The sequence below is a fragment of the Colossoma macropomum genome, unplaced genomic scaffold, assembly GCF_904425465.1.
Source record: "Colossoma macropomum unplaced genomic scaffold, Colossoma_macropomum, whole genome shotgun sequence".
NCBI classification, from domain to species: Eukaryota; Metazoa; Chordata; class Actinopteri; order Characiformes; family Serrasalmidae; genus Colossoma; species Colossoma macropomum.
The window spans coordinates 33,710,970-33,728,671 of record NW_023494793.1 but is presented as its reverse complement, the minus strand read 5'-3'; the positions used below and the strand labels follow the sequence as shown (position 1 = coordinate 33,728,671).

The 17,702-nt window shown below is 40.3% G+C and overlaps 1 protein-coding gene across 2 annotated transcripts in view; it reads right to left on the bottom strand.

The window, feature by feature from the left end:
• Positions 1 to 2,375: 2,375 nt before the first annotated feature.
• The window catches only part of amigo1 (adhesion molecule with Ig-like domain 1), a 74,079-nt gene continuing 58,752 nt past the window's right edge, over positions 2,376 to 17,702 (bottom strand). Inside the window, exons 1-2 of one of the 2 annotated variants that reach the window (XM_036579306.1) lie at positions 6,700 to 7,137; positions 2,376 to 6,280 (exon numbers count right to left, since the gene is read on the bottom strand). In XM_036579306.1, coding sequence (XP_036435199.1) covers positions 4,713 to 6,191 — 1,479 coding nt within the window. In that variant the 5' untranslated portion in view covers positions 6,192 to 6,280; positions 6,700 to 7,137 and the 3' untranslated portion in view covers positions 2,376 to 4,712. Of the gene's footprint in view, positions 6,281 to 6,699; positions 7,138 to 17,702 lie in introns of those variants that run through there. The other variant, XM_036579307.1, reaches the window with a different exon arrangement.

The following is a 17,702-nucleotide window of genomic DNA, read 5'->3' as shown; positions in this document are numbered from 1 at the left end:
TTTGGGATTATCTGGATTGTGAGAAGCAGAAATTGCAACCAACTTCTAAGACTGAACTTTGGAAAAATGCAGATTTCTTTCAAAACAGATCTCCCAAAAAAATGGAAGAACTGAAAAATGAATAACTTGCAATTAATGGCAGATTTGACTGGAAATTAAATAAGTGAAGGGTGGTCTCTAAATATAGCACAGTCCTGTACTGAAGTTCCAACCTTTGTAGACAATGGACAGGCACGGCTACTTTCAATTAATAGTCTCTAATACCCAAAGACTCAGAACTAAACAAGATAAAATAACATGGACATACAGAGAAGGCTGTGAAAGAGTGCATACTTGTTACATACATACATTGCACCTGCCGAAAGAAAAGGACACACAATATTAAAGTAGTAGGTAAGAAAGAGGTATGCTGATACACAAGTGTCAGTGTGCTTACATTTTGTACATCACCCTAGCAAAGGTATTAGAGGCTAGTAATGTAAAGCAGAGCCAAGGCAATTCTCTAAGGTTCTGTTAAAATTGTCTCTTTAAATATAACAGTGTATTCCTGAAGAAGAGCATGTTTTATTATCCAACTACTCTGTAATACAGTGCTTTGTTGCCTCCGTAGGTACAGTTTGTGATGGCTTAGTGAAGGTTGATTTATTTACTAATTTCTTAATCTAGTTTACAGACCTAAAGTGACAAGACGTACTGTAAACATATCTTCAATATCATATGACAGAAACAGCCTTTACAGATAATGTTATTATAAAATCAACATCTTGTGTCACAACTGGAATCCAGACGACAGCATTAAGAACACAATATATAAAGAAGAAGGATGCCAGATAAACTCCTGGTGATCTGCCTTCCGAAACAGTTTAATTCTAGTCTTAACCCGCTTGATCCACCTAATCGGGCTCTTCAGGAGTATCTGCACATTAGAGCCAGCTTTGCTCAATCACTACTGCTGCTGCAAGATCTCCAGGAGCAGGCTTGGGGCACTGCTGATAGAAGAACAAGGAATTCAGCCTTTTGAGACGTCATGGACAAGATGATTCGCTGGTTAAGAAAACACTGTCTCAAACACTGTAAACGAACAGCACGACGACACACAAAAGCACAGATGTACTGTCCATAAAATGCCGAATGATGAACAGAGAGTAATAATAGAATACTGCTGCCACCTAAGAATACCCAAGGACTGATACTCCAAGAAAACACATGACAATGGCCGAAGGGCCACTAGATCTTGCTTGGGAAAGCACTTGGCTGTCAATGTCTCTCGCCCAGGTGAAGCGCGTTTTTGAGACACTGGCACTCTTCCCATGGAGATCATGATGGTGAGGACACCAACTCGTCACAGAATTTTGGCTTCAGCTGAAGAGGCATTTAAAAAGGCCTAAAACTGCCCACTGCCTGTCACTGTCCATCACAGCTGCTCTCGTTTTCCATTACTTCTTCCCTGAGATAATACTGTGCAACCAGACATGCTCACCGTTTGCTGGGAAAATTGGATCATAAAATACATCAGAATTAGAATGTTCAATATGAAACATTGTATTGGTAGTGTCATGTTACACGAACTGTACCAAAAATGATTCCTCTGCTGCCAACTGATATTGTCCTCTGCATATTATTACCACAGAGATGCGTCTCCTGCCTTTACTTTCTATCTGAAGAGTCCTAAAAGACAAGCAGGGTGAAAGTGAGCTTGATCTGGCTGCCATGCCACTCTAATCTGCTCTGTCTCCTGTCCGTCTGAGCAAATAAGAAACCGGAGAACCCTAATTATTAATGGTGTTGGGATAGAGCTATAGTGTGTCACGCCTGAGTGCTACATGGACTGTGTGTGCTATGCACAAGTACACTGAAAACCAGGGCATGCCAAAGCAATGTTCTCAAACGTTCTCTGATTTGTTTTGGACTGTCAGGACATCTTCTCTCATGCTCATGCTTGTACATTGGGTTTGTTGAATCTTAGTCTAAAGATTCGAGTCAAGTCCACTTGCTATTTGATTGCTGAAGAGTACTGGGTTTCAAAAGTTTATGAAGAATCGATCAATAGAAATGCTCCAAAATAACTTGGAATAAAATGTTTTGCATTAATGTCCATCAAAAGAATGTTTTTCTTTCTCCTGTAAAGTTACCATTTTGAAGGTGCAAGATTTTGTCCAATAGCATCAATATTCATATCGCTGCTGTCAGAACAAAACCTTGTATCTCCATTTTTGTCAGTTTTTCAGTTTTTGACATATATTAGAAATGTAAAGATGCCCTTTACATTGTGTATAAATTTCATGATGAGTGGACTAACAGAAATGGCCCAAAATGACTTGGAAAAAAATCTGGTTCCATTGACATACATTAAAAGTAAAGTGTGTTTTTTTTCCTTCTCCTATAAAGTCAGCATTTTGAAGGTACAAGATTTTAGTCCAATAGCATCAATATGTATATATAGATATATATAGAATACTGTCAGTGGATTGTAATGTAATTGATGCATATGCATATATAGGCATATATGCACATAGGTTACACCTAAGTAAATTACTGCAGCTTCAGAAACTATCTAGAACACTCTTAGTGCTGTTTATTACTATTATTTTAGTCCCTTTAAATAGTCAACAAAGTAATCACTAATAAAAACCATACGACTTCAGTGAAATGGTATACACTAGAGATGCACTGATATGGGAAATGTAGGCCAATGCAGATGTCCAATGTTTTTCATGTATCTATCTGCTCATGCTGATACATAAACATCTACAAAATGTATGGATAAACATTACAGAGAAATCTAGCTTTTTGTAGATGGTTACAAATGCAGTAAAATGAATAGAAAGCAGACATTTTAGCTCAGCACAATAAAAACATCTTCAACTATCGTTGTGAAATGCCACTTAAATTGAAACATCTGTCCAATGGTGACATTTTTAAGCAAATATCTACTGATATGACACCGATATCATTGTGCACCCCTAGTGTTCACCACTACCTTGGACTTGAACAAACCACTTTAAAACAATTCCAACAACTGCATCTTAATTCACCAGGAAAAATTTGTTCAGATTATTACCACTGATTCTGGATCGAAACAAACGCCTGTTCCCCCCCTCCGTCTCTGGCCTTTGTTTTCTCATCAAGATTACAAAGAGCCCTAGGGGTCTGAGATGTAATTAGAGACTGGCCCAATCATTTAGAAAACATTCCGACAATGGATGACTCAGCTATGACTAAAAGCCACCAAAATATGCAAATCTGAACTCGAGAAAAGGCTTGAGAACCAGATGTCTGAAAAACATTTTTTTGGCTTCTGAATCCTGGAACGTCTCTTTCTTTACTACAGACAAGCAACAGCGATGCCTTAATCTATTTAAAAAGGTCATTAGCATTCAGGTAATGTATCCCTCTCCGGTTGTCATGACAGACAGCCTCATGCAAATGATGCTGTGCATATGATTGATATCCTAAGAAAGAATGGCAGTCGTAACGTAATTAGGTGCCATTGTTTAAAGATTAAAATTTTCAGTGCGCACAACACAGCCATTTAATTTACTCTTAAGCGGCGGATGAAAAGCAACGCTATTGTTAATCTGACATCAATTTGAAGTGATGTTTAAAGCCCAAACGGGGTGCTGGCAGCTCAGTTCCAGTTTTTGATGCTACAACAAACCGTACTTTCAACAACAGCATTGGACTGCACGTTACAGGCCGGCATACAACTAAAACATATGGTTACTGAGCTTTTTGTTAGAAAGCTCAGGAGCTGTAACCCTGTTTCAACAGTTCCTGACCGGGCTTTTATTGCAAGTGTCTGCAATTGCAATGCAATGAAATAAACTTTGGCTTAATTTTAAACAGCTAACTAAATTCTGGTACACATGATTCTTCACTGTATGAACAATAACCAAAATAATAGGGATCATTCTGTTCCTCTAAAGGACAAGTGGCAGTTATAATTCCTCCTTTTCTACTTTTACTATACTTAAAACTGACCCAGGCTGAAGTTTTTCAACAGGATGCGTTTCTACTAAGATTCCACATAGTTTCCCTTTAAGCTTGAAGGTGTTGAATTTCTAAAAGCAGATGCAAATCTTGCTACATCCCTCCAACACTATTCAGCATTCAACGTAATGCTGTTTCAACGTAATGGCATGCCACTCCTGTAGCAATGACTCATGACTGAAGTCTATATATAACGTGGTGATGCTGGTAAGTTAGCATTTGGGGAAGGGGAGAATAAATACTGTCTATACTAATGGCTATAGGGCACCAATTTATATTCTTAACATCAGCAGTCTGTAGGAATCATGCTTATGACTTGATTATATAGTGGATGTATCTATCTTTAAACATCTCTTATTGAATAATAAGGCTTTCCAGTTGCTATTCATGGAGAAACTAATCTTTTTTTTCCCCCATCTGCTTCCCCACTTCTCAACGATCAAGTCCACTTACCGTACATGGCAAGACCTTTTCACAGTATATACTTAAATGCTACAGATTAAAATGCTGGAAAGGTTATTTTTTCTACCTTGTCCTTGTCAAACTCACAAAGGAAAGTGATATAACACTGTATATTTCATCAGCCAAATGCCGAAGAGTGAGAACTGTCACTTTCTTTATCCAGGGAAGTCACAACGGCTCAGTGTCTCTGGATAAAGGTCTTATGACATACATCCACAACAGAAGGCCTCTCCCAGTCCAGAACACTGGACACTATCCGCTCAAACCACAATGGGTGTGTCGGAGAAGACTGAACTAATGGAGTCCGCCACTGATTTCTTCCGTTTGCCTTTCCCCTGCCTAGCTTCCTCATCCAGCTCCTCTTCCCCATTGGGGTTCACTTTCCCATTCTGGCCCTGCAGGTCCTTGGGGTCTATGAAGGCGACATGCCTACTGAGCTCAGCTTTGGTTGCCAGATCCTCATGCGTTGGCGTGGCACTGAGCATGGAGGAGTGGATGCTGTCCTCATGATTGTTCTTAGACTTGCCTTGCCCTGGACAGCAGAAGCAGCGGCAAGGGGTCAGGTACAGGTAGATAAGCACCAGGACCACGCTGGCCAAGCAGGCCACTAGAGTCGTGTACGCTGTGTTGAGGGTATCGCCATGTCCACTCAGAGTAAAGTTATGCACCTTCACCCAGACGTACAGGGTTTCGTTAAGGTATTCGCTCACAGCAAAGCACGTGTATTGACCAGAATCCTCAAGTTTAATCGAGCGGACCTCCAGGTTTCCATCTGGGAGAACTGATGCACTCTGGTTGTTGTTGCCAGGGGACACTACTATGTTGCCAGGCAGCATCCACGTCTTGGACATGTACCGATGCCGGGTGTCACAACTGAGGACCAGGTTTTGCTCCAAAAAAGCCTCCTCCACTGACTCGTTAAACGTGCTGCAGTTCATGTGCATATTTAGCTCGAAAATGCGCTTCTTTTCAGACCCCGGTGGTATGCAGGTGTAGTCATCTTTGAAGTCCACGGCTGAGTTCAGCCGTCGCATGTACCAGTGAGCCATCAACTTGTACAGCTCGCAGTCACAGATAAGAGTGTTGTTGTGGAAGTAGAGTCCGTTCTTGATCCAGGCTGGCAGGCCCTGCAGATCTTGCACAGGGAGGACCTTGATCCGGTTGGAAGACAAGTCCAACAAGCTCAGCTTCTCCAGCCGCGTCTTGTCCTTGACCAGCTCCAGAGGGAAGCGGGACACCTGGTTCTGGCTCAGGTAGAGCTTCTGCAGGTTGCTGAGGCCCGAGAAGGCGGTGCGGTCGATCTGAGAGATCTGGTTGTTGTACAGCAGAAGCACCTCCAGCTGCCCCAGCTGTTCGAAGATGTACTCGTCCAGTTGGCGCAGGTTGTTGGAGGAAAGGTCAAGGTAGCGCAGCTGCCTGACATAAACGAACGCTTCCGTGGAGATGAAGTTCAAGCCGTTGTGGCTCAGTAAAAGGTTGTGGAGTTTGGGGAGTTTGTACGTGGTCCATTCCGCCCGCAGCCGGGTGATGTCGTTGTAGCTCAGGTCGAGCACCGCCATGTACTTGGGCAGGTCCGTCGGAACGGTGGTTAAGTTCATCTTGGAGCAGCTCACAATGTTACTGGCACATATGCACGTTTTGTGGAAATTCACTATTGAGCCAGCACTCCCTGGCGTCTGTAGAAGGACCAGGGACATACAGACAGTCCACCTGATGCACAGTCCCATAGAGGATGACATACCTTCCACTCTCTTAAGTGGTTTTAAAACCTTGAAAATTTGGGATCTGCTTTTTAACTCCCTCTTCACGCAGGATCGGCTGAACGGAGCTGAAACAGAAAAGCAAAAACAAGACAGCTCAAGTATTGCTGAAACTAAGGGAGTTCATCAATAGAGCGTAGTACGGTCATAAAAATGAGCATGAGTCATTTATGACATTGCTAGTGAAAAGACTGGCAAGCGTCTCGCTCATGCATGCATAATAACAGGTTTACAAACAAGGCATTCATTCAGACAGATTAAGGCACACATGGCAGATAAATCCTTTAAAAACAATTCCACGGTTGAACATCAGCAACAGTTTTGCTAAGTATGAACTCATTGTAAAGGTGAGATGTTATGGCCTCTAGTGCCCCAAGGCAGTAGTGTTGCATTGCACCATTTCCCGTATGCACTGTCCCATCTTTTAATGCGCCCATGTAAACACAGCGTTGTAAAGCAGCTGATTACATAGGTAGGCCTACATTACCTTAACAGTGTTTAGCTTCAGATCAGGATATGTCAAGGTTTGCCAGAGAGCAATTCCCAGGCTGAGCTCTGTTTATCCACTGCACATCACAGTAACGTGGCATGCCTTTCCAATACAGAAACAAAAGCCAAGCAGGAACGCCGAGGGGGGGATGTTGTATTCTTCTGAGAGGGAGGGAGAGAGAAAAAAAGAAAAACGCTCCCACAGCGAAGCACTATCGCAGACGAAGCGACCGAGGACAAAACGCGCAAGTAGTGGCTGTAAGATTACGTAAAGAAAACGACGCCAGTCTTAGTACAATCCTCGAGACACTGCGAGCCTCCCGCAATGGCCATTTCGCAGAGAGGTCCATCAGGCTCGGACATGGTGCAGAGCGAGGCGAAGCAGGACGAAACAAGCTCCTGGAGAGACGCAGCACGGCGGTGTGATCAGCATCTCTCCATGGTCCATCACTTAAAGCGCATGAGCAGTGGCGCACGGGGCGGGTGGGGAGGGGGGATTCTCGGTGGTCCCTTCTCAGACAGAAGAAACCACTCCGAGCTGCACCCAGCACTGCAAACGTGCCATCCTGTTCCAAAAGCCCACCGAACCCTGCGCTGTTTCTCAGCAGACAGAGGCTCATTCACCTCCTCTTAATGTATCGAAGAGCAGTGCAGTGCTCACTGCGCGCGGGTCAGACAGCGATGTGCACGTGAGCTCGAGCGAACATAACGAAGAAATGCACTTTAGAAATGCAGTACTGTAACGAAGCCCACCCTGGCCGAACACTCTGACTGTTTTTGCTTGTTTGCCTGAGGTAGAAGGCTGAACCATCGCCAACACGTGTGATTGTTTCGATTTAGAAGCGCTGGGTGTGTTTTAGACTGTTCCCTGTACAGACTAGTGCACTATCCGGGGACCCATCCATTTTCTGAGGTGACCTAATGAAGAAACAGAACCTAGTGCACTTGACCGTTCGTCCCCTAATACAGTCACCCCCACAATAACGTACACTCTTCAAAAAGATGGCTCTTTAAGGGTTCTTTAGTAAAGAGAATGGTTCTATTTTGAACCATGAGTTCTGTGTAGAATCATTTCATGCTTAAATGGTTCTTTGCATGGTGAAATGGTTCTTCTTCTATAGAACCTTTGTTAAAATGGTTCTATATAGCACCAAAAAGGGCTCTGCTATTGTTGCAAGCTTGATATTGTAACAATAGCAGAGCCCTTTTTGGTGCTATATAGAACCTTTTTCCACAAAGGTTCTATATAGAACCATACGTTCTCCATCAATCTGAAGAACCATTTAAGCATGAAATGGTTCTATATCACCGTTGAAGAACCCTTTTTAAGTGTGTAGGGAGGGAAAACACTGATCTGATGGATCCCATAATGCATCAAACTTAAAGCAACTAACATTAAAAAATCAGTTCAAGTTCGTGGTTGAATTGGTCACATCCAGCGCCTGTTATTTCTCACTAATACTTCAACATTTAATCAAACTATAATCTAAATTTAGTTTTTTCTCAACGTTGAAGTGTATGTGTGGCTGTTAGGTTGTGCACTCTACGTCTATTTTTGTCAGACTGTTAGCAGGTTAGATTGTTATCAATTATTACAGTTCTGTCAAATGCAAGTGTTTTTTGTTAGTGATGTCACAATGGCTGTGCTCCAATAACCCAGTAAACCTAGTGCCCTTTATGACATAATCAGGTCTCTCTCATTTCATAGGACTGTAACACAGAGGCTTCTCAGAATAAACTTCAGGCAACTTGAAGTTCTTGTCCATAATGTGGCTTTACTTAGAACTGGACACAGCAAAGAGAATACAACAAGGGAAGTGGTCCTGGTAGCTGGCTCTCGACCTCCCCAGCTCTCCTGCTACAGTGATGAGTCCCTGCAAAAACAAGCCTAAACATTTCTAATGCACTGAATAACCTAAAATAAGCATGAAAACATGTCTTGAACTCACTACACTACTGCTTCACTTGAACGGAAAAGAAACACGTGCTCTGATGCCACATTATGTTTAAAATACTACATTTTGTGTTTTTAAATGTTAAATATGTAATATGATGTCTTCCTTTTGTTAGCTGATAGGTCATCTGCACTGATCCTACGTTTGCCAGTCAATTAACAGATAAAAGTATTAGATAGTATGGATTATTACTATTCTATCAAGTGTCATATGTGATGTCAAGTGTTTGTGATGTCACAAAGGTTGTGCTCCAACAAACCACTAAACTAAGGGACCTTTATGACCTAATAAAAGAATGTTTGAAGTACATCTGCTGCAGGCCTACAGTTACCAGTCAGATAACAGTCAGCAGTTTTTTAAGAACATAGCTTATTTATGTGTGATGTCACAATGGTTAAGTCACACAAAGCCATGGAAATGCCTTCTATGACCTAATCAGGTCACTCTCTCTTTACGTCATAGAAGATTCCCTACATAGGGAACAAGGCGGTGATTTGAGACACACCCACTGTCACCCATTCTGATACAGGTACAAGCACAGGAAGCTTTTAAATATTTATAAGCATTTAGCTGGGTCGAGAGTTTGGTGCTGAAGTCCTCTTACTTTCACATTAGAGAGGAGAGGAGAGGAGAGGAGTTCCCACAGCTTGCTTACACTGCCTGACTCTCATGGCGGTTTGTAATTACACCCTGGTGGACAGCATTACATTAGTCTAAATATGGCCGTGGTCTTTGTCGAGTGCATTCTCCCCTTTATTTCTACAATGTTAGTGTGTTTATCAGCATAGCGATGGCACAACAATTAAAAGCGCATAATGACAGAAGCCCAGCAGTATCAATCATATCCTGTGTTAGACTGTAAAGTCTAGGATAGTCGCTGGTCAAAAAACAAATCTATATTTGTCAATTGTTATTTTTCTACACCATCTGAACAAAGCAGCTGTCCTTTACATTGTGCAAAAATTTCATGGTGAATGGACCAATAGAAATGCTCCAAAATCACTTAAAATAATACTCTTTCACATTAATTTACATTGAAAGTTAAGACCATTTTTGTGTTTTCTTGTAAAGTCACCAATTTGTGTTTCTTTTAGGGCAGCAAGAGTATATATAAACATCTGTACTGTCACTGTGATACTACAGCATTCATATTAGTCAATATTAATTCAATAATAAGATCAGTGGACATGCTGTAGAGTCACATCCTTTACTTGACCATCAGATGAATGGCGCTAAACAGAAATTGAAGAGACCAGTGAGACGCATTATGTCATTTTTGGGAGGGCCATTGACAACACTTGTCATTTAGCTGTTTATTAACCAGCGAGGTCCCTTAACACACCTCTTCTTCATGCGCTGGCTCATTAGGTGTAGAGTAAATATGCATTAATTAGTGGAAATGAAGAGTGGGATTCCCCTGGATGATTGAAGGGTCCAGTGTGCTTGTTGGGATGAGAGTTAATTGAGTGTCAAGTTGCTAGTGCTGAGCCAGGGCCGACACAAATGTTCAGAGGCCTGGCAGGTGTTCCTGAAGCTTCCTTAGCATCTTTGGTCTCTTGTGACCTGAATGAAGAGGAAACAATCTGATCCTAGATCAGCATTATTGTGCTGAGATGTTTAGTTAACTGCTGTTTCAAATCAACGTTTTCAATAATTTAAGTACCAATTTTTTTGCATATACATGTATAAAATGCTGATGTTACTCTGTAAGTTTGTAGGTTTTAAATAATTTGTTGGAAGCTGTAAAAAACTAATGCACTTTAGATGTGCCCATTGTCTCAAACGCCTGAGAAAGCTCTGCAGCACTGCTAATTGAGTTTATAATAAAAAAATATTCAGATTGTCTCGTATTGTAATAGTGATTCGATCTCAAGACTGATAATTTTATGTAAATAGAAAATTACAGTGTAGTATTTATTAATAATAAACACATTCTAGATAACTTCTTGTTCCCAAAATAATTGAAATATTGAATAAAACATTTAAAAATGCCATTTGATGTGTAATTTCTATTCTGATTTGAATCTAAAGTATATACGTTGTTGTTGTATGACAAGTGATTCTAAACTTTTGAAAATAAATGTATACTGTAACCTGTCCAGGGTGTATCCTGCCTTCCGCCCAATGACAGCTGGGATAGGCTCCAGCACCCCCCGCGACCCAGAAGGATAAGCGGTTTAGATGATGTATGTATGTATGTATACTGTATTCAGCAAAAAAGGGTTCTATATAGTACCGAAAGTGGTCATTTGACTTGTCCGCTCTTAAAAATGATTCTTTGGTGGAGCTAATGATTCTATATACAACCATACACACTCAAAGAGCCATTTTAATGCATACGTCACTTTTATTTCTATAGCACATTGGCCAAAGTGCTATAGAAATAAAACAAGGAAAATAACATGCATGCAAAAACAAATCACTTTGCACTTCAGCACTCAGCGGCCCCACTCTGTGAGTCTGTGTGAGTAAGTAACAGCACTTACAGTTGACAGGGGCAGATCTAGCAGGACAGAAATTTCATAGACAGTGCCACGTCTAAATTTACTGAGCTTATCAGTACAACCCATTCTACTGCCAGTGTTTGTCTATCGAGACTGCAAGGCTATATGTTTAATTTGATGCACCTGTTAGCAATGAGTGTGGCTGAAACACCTGAATTAGGGTGTCCCAATACTTTTGTCCATATAGTGTACATATATTACACATATATTTTCTTTTTCTAAAGAACCCTTGAAGAACCCTTTTAAGGGTGAAAGAAATCTCAATTCTCCCTCTCTCTCATGCACATTGATTCACATGTATTTATTTATTCATGACATTCTTGCCTCCATCAGAGTGGTTTCTCATCAGAAGGTTCTGCACATGCATACTCATAACCCTTCTTAGGAAGAAGGCCAGTCACAATATCACTGTTATTAGGTACAGATAATCATAGGAGACCTTAGAGAGGCAGGTTTTAATGCAAAGCTTGTTGTCATGGTAGCCAGGGTCATAAACCACAGCTGGTGTCAGATGGTGGTTGGGCCTCAAAGGGAGGGGAAAAGAAGCAAGAGAAGAATATACCATGCCAGCAGCAGTTGTCTTCTCAAGCCCCCTTAATGAACACATCTGCTTCATGATTGTTCCTTGGCCTCTGCGTGAACTCGAGATGAATCACCATGGTTTGTTTTGTTTGTTTTCAATCACACTTCTTATGTAATCTAACTAGTAGAATTCCCTGTCAACCAGATCCTGCCAATCCAACACGTTTGTGCTCAAAATGATTAATGTCCTGTTTGACTCCGACTCCGACTCCTGCTGGGGTAGTGTTGCCTGGCAACTGTTGTGGTCTCACATGTGCAGCAATGGTTGGGTAGTGTTGCCTCTGATTGTTGATGGGGTGTCTGCATGGTTAGAGTCAGCTGGGGGGTGAAGAACGTCTAATAAACAGAGGTACAGTGTGTTTAGTATGGTTTTGGGGCTTTGTAAACATACGTGCATTCTCTGCTGTTCTCTGGCTTATTTGAATACTTGAATGATGGTGCATTCCCCTTCGTCAGCTTGTAAAGTTGGAAAATTGTCATGTCACAAAATTATATAATCCGTAACTGTTGCAGGAATGACCAGTGACACTGCTACAAAAAAAGTATATATCTATATCGGTAACACTTAAACTGTACTACATAACTTTGATATGTCCATGCCAGAAGCATGTTATGGAAGATGCTGTCATTAGTTGTCATGAACAGACCGTGTGCAGTAATATTTCAATGTCACCACTACTGGTACCTGTCATAACATAAGTCATCAATGGCGAACCATGATTAGTAAAGCTAGGCCTTCAAATCAGACCATAAATGCCAAAACTCAGCCAAAACATGAGTAAAAAACCCAACCGAAGCTTCTATAAAAGGTTCTAAGTTTATTTTGAACAGCTTATGGCAGACATATTATCATATATTTTACCTTGTAGCAGGTTCACTGTGACTCAGTAGAGAGGCCTGATAAAGAGCTGCTGCTGCTGTTGTTTTTCATTTCTAACAACTCACTGATGAGGCTGCCGTAGGTATTTACAGTCAGTGACGCATGTAGGAGTTTCAGAAGGCCTAGAGCAGGGGTGCACAACTCCGGTCCTGGAGGGCCGGTGTCCAGCACAGTTTGGTGATTTATTTACTCCAACACACCTGATTACAGTTATCTGTTAATTACAGGTTTAGTGGGCATGATTAAATAGGATAATGTCCAAACTGTGCTGGACACTGGCCTTCCAGGACCGGTGCTGTGCATCCCCTGGCCTAGAGTGACCCTGTCTCGGGTTTTGGAAATCAAAACATAATTCTTTGATTTCTCTGTTAATCTAACATGTTAGGCCTTCTCTTCAGCTGCTGAAGTCCTAGCCAATAGAAGAACCCACTTAGCTATCTACTTATAGACTACAGAGAAAAACAACTCCTGATAGGCCAGTTTTCCATTGGGCATTTCAAGGATTTTCCATCCAAAACCTATCAACGAAACATGAGTAGCAATGTAATTACAGAGTTGAAATACAAGCGTGATTCTGTTGAATAAAAAAATAACAAAAAATTACAGACCTGTATTTTTTGTGCCCAGGGTTCTTCTCTGTATGTCATAATGTTTGATGTCATTAATGTTCAAACTTGCAATCTCCCAGTGATACGGCCAACACTTAGATGATAAATGATGTTATATGTGTGTGAATGCTATCACTAGATCAGATGCAGTTTTATTGTGTAATTGAGCTCATGTTAGCATAGTGCCAGATTTGTTATTGTTTCCAACCTGCCTAGTTTTGACTAGTTACAAAATAGTTTAGCTCAGTCCTGTAGCAGTTTACACTGGAAACACTATTCACCAAGTGTACAAGGAATTTCTCTTTGTGCAGGGGCCATCATAAAATTAAATCCTAGAAAATAAATATATAGAAAAAGATATACTGCATAGAAACATAAAATAAACAATACACAAACAATCTGTAAAGGGATGTGCAGTGGGAGACAAGTACAGCTACAATCAAGGACTTAAAGGTGCAGTACATGATTTCAATCCAGTACCCTTTTGTCAAAATCAGTGGATACCTCCTCACACTCCGTTAGCTGTCCGTTCTGTGTGTGCACTGGATAAACATCTGATGTTTGTACACAGCCCTGGCTCTGTAAGTGGGAAATACACAAAGTCTCTCAGGCCGTGATACAATGCTATTTCAGCCAACCAATGATGGGGGCGCGCTGAACTCTATGTGTCGTCAAGTATGAGAGATGGCTGAGAAACAACCAAAGAGGAGAAGATCTGAAAAATAAAGATTTAGAAAGAAGTTCTTAGATCAGGTAAGGGCGTTTCAGCGGTGGAGAGTCAAAGAGGCTTAAGTTGGCTTCCCATTCGCATTTTCTGAGGCACCTGAATGTAACTGCTGGACCATTTAAGGTGGAACGGGAAAATTTGAACAAGAAGCTGAGGTGCCGGAATGTAACTGCTACACCACTTAAGGTGGAATGGGAAAATTCAAACAAGAAGTTGGGGAAAAAGAAGCTGAAGGCATGAAAAGGGATATGAAGGTTGCTCTGTTTCTGCTTGACAGGTGGGTAATATTAACTTATTTTTGCTGTTTCACAGAACCAATATGTCAGTATTGTTTTGTCTTGTTTGCCAATGTTTGTGATAGTAACTGGTTAGCTTTGCAGCAGCAATTGTAGTGACAGGTTGCTAACCCACAACCCAGCTAACGTTAGTTACATTACTTGCTGTGTCATTGTTCGCTTCAACTATATATCATGGTATTAGTCCATACGTTTGTGAAGGGTTTTATGGCCACAAAGATCTAAAAACAAGTTTGCTAGCACAGTGCTGTTCACCTTGCTAATGTGCGTCTATGATTTGCTGTTGAGTTTAAATATCAACAGTCGTCCTCTAGAATTATATACTGTTAAAGGCTTAAGTACTGAGGTACATATATACAATAGGTACAGCTAAAGGCAATATAAAGGAAATACAAATGAAAATAAATTTAAACATTTATAAAATATGAATATTGTGACAAGTTAAAGTACAGTGTACATGTGTACTGACTACAGTAGACGAAAATGGGAGAGGCGGTGATTCAGAATGATTATAGCATAGTATATACAGCAGTTATGTTTGTGTGTAATGAAGTTCATGCGCAGTAGTTTAAAGCAGAGGGGTGTGAGAAGGGTCCTATGTAAGGGTCCTATGTGTAAATATAGAGATGTGCTATGTGTTGTTTTTAACATCTGTTCGTGGGCACAAGGCCTTGTTGTTTCTAAAATAGACTTCACATACTTCATTATGCATTGCAGTGTTTAAATATTTACAACAGTGCAGTGCGTCTCCTGCACGATTATCATGAACATGAGAAAACTTTTGCTTCTGCAGTGACTGAAGTGATTCTTCATGTCTGTAGGAATCATGATGTGTTCAGACAAATGCAGCTCTGGAACAAAGCTGATTCCATTCTTGTCAGCTTTTATTCTGCACCGTCTCATTCCATGAAACAACCAGCCGGAGTTTATTTTAGGGGACCTTAATACATGTGACATGTCAAGCTATTTACCTAATTTACACCGGTATGTGACAACTCCTACTCGTGGTATGCAAGTTGAGTGGAAGGTCAGATTACAGTGTATCTTCTTCCAACATATAGACTTAAAGAGGAAAAAGAGTTTGTTTAAAACCCTGCAGTAAAGCAGAGAGAGAACACACTGAGAAACAGGTTTAATGTCACAGACAGAACAAGTTCAAGCAAAGGTTTTGCACTGCTAATGCTCAACATTCATAAAAGAGATTTAAAGCACTAATGACAGAGAGAAGGAGGAGGAGGAAGAGACCGTTGGGAAACATTGTAGAGTCTGGTAATTTTGTTATCAGCCTTAATACATTTTTATTGAGAGTGTGATTGAGAGATTCAGAGGGGGGCTGCAATAACAACTGTAATCACATTTCTGCTTATGAGCCTGTACAGCTAACTGAGATTGTGCTAGCAATAGCATTAGTCAAAAATTAAGCCTAATAAAGCACCAGGCCCTGATGGCTTAAGAGGCAGGGTGCTCAACACATCATTATGGCCTTAAGGAGGTTCTTACTCAGCTTGCATTTACTTATAGGGCCCATATCATTTTTTCTTGTTTTTTTCTCCTCATTTTGTCATTTTTGGTTTTTTTGTTTTGTGAGGAATTGGATGCATTATATAAATATTGTTAAATTTAAAAAATTAAGCCACAAAAAGCTCAAACTGAATGAATTTGTTTTGTGATGTCACAAAGGAAAGGCATTTATGTAAACAGTTATTTTAAAATGTTTGGTCACCCCCTGAAGTTACATGTTTGGACAATTTTCTAAGTGGAAATAAGTTGTTCTACATGGAACAAATTTAAATATGACATTTTTCTGCACAATTTCGTGCACAATCACAATTTATTTACTGACTTGATCACTGTGGAAAAAAATTAAGCATAAAATCTACAATGCGGCATAACTTTTGCACAGGTCACATTTATCTTTTTTTCCAATATGTTAAATGCAGTAAATGAACATTAAGGGCTCGTCGGCAGCCCTATGGCTTATTAAGAGGTTAATTCTGTATTGGATTGTGTGGAAATGTGTTCTCTGTAGAGGATGTGTTACTTACGTTCACTCAGAAAATTAACAAAACATGCCATTTGACCAGGCGTGCCTAAACTTTTGCACATATCTGTGTCTGTCTATTCAGCTTACAGCAGTTTGGATTGCCCAAGTTATCAGAAGTGTTTTAGCCTGGATTGCTAATACAGGCCAGCCAATCAGAACCGACGTAATTTACATATTTAAGCACAGTAGCAAAACCATGCTATCTAGGGGATAAGGAGAGACTGAAAAAGAGTCAGGAGAAAATGAATGATCTTTGTCATCTTAAGTGGGCTTCAAGTGGAAAAGTACATGAAAAATGCAGGAGATGGACCCTTTAAAATATGTACTGCTCAAATGTCTAAGAAGATTTCCACAGTAATAGCTGTATGTAATGTTTCTGGGGCTGTATCATTCAACGAAATATATAGACTCAATAGCAATGTGCTCAAGAACAGTTGTGTAACTGAAGACCTTTCTCACTATTTTTATTTGAAGTCTGAGCTGCTCCTATTTGCCCAGCATTTTGAGGTCCCAAGAGACAGTAGGAACATAAGGTATTTAAAAAAGTCTTTTGTTCTACACGTTATTTGGGTCTTATATATAGTTATGGTCGTGGCTTTTTAACTCCCAGTTTAACTTTTACATACTAATTAGTCTATGCTTTCACTGCTCAGTTGCTGCTTTATACTGCTGAATGTTCATTTGTAGTGTGCATTTTATGTATTTAGTGCTTTATCTATTTTGCAACTGGCAGTGTATTAATTAATTTAAAAAATAAAAGTAAAAATATTTAGTGCTACTTTAAAAATGTATAAGTATAAATGTTAAATAACAATAAACCTTCTAAATGTCTAAATATTAATGCTGCAAAAATGCTCTTTTGCAAATTGCACCTGCTGTCATTATAAAAGACACTGCCATTAGTCAGAAAGATTTCATGGAATGAGCTTCCTAAAGTTCCTAAAGGGACAACCAAGGTGCAAAATACAGGAGGTCCTGGGGACAGGAGGTCCTATATATATATTATGTGTTATATATGTGTTGCAGGATATTTGTAAATCTAAAAACTTGCCCAATTGCTCAAGAGTCTGTTGGAAATTGTTACTTATTTCTCAAACCAAAGAAGGAGATGTGTAAGTTCTCAGTTAATGTGAGGAAGACCACATTACCAAACTAGAAAAAAGCATTTCCAGAAAAAGAACCGTAAAACCAAACATTTTGTTGCCATCAAAGCAAGCATCAGTGCTGGCAAATGAGTTAGCAGCCAGCCAACACTGGAGTAGCCGGCCAACTTGGGACCCCTCAAATACCAAGAGGTATTTAGCACACTGGGGACAACATTATTAAACAACACTGATGGAAAAAGCTACAGAACCATAGCAAAAATGTTAAATATCACTGTCACTATAACTGGTTCTATAATATG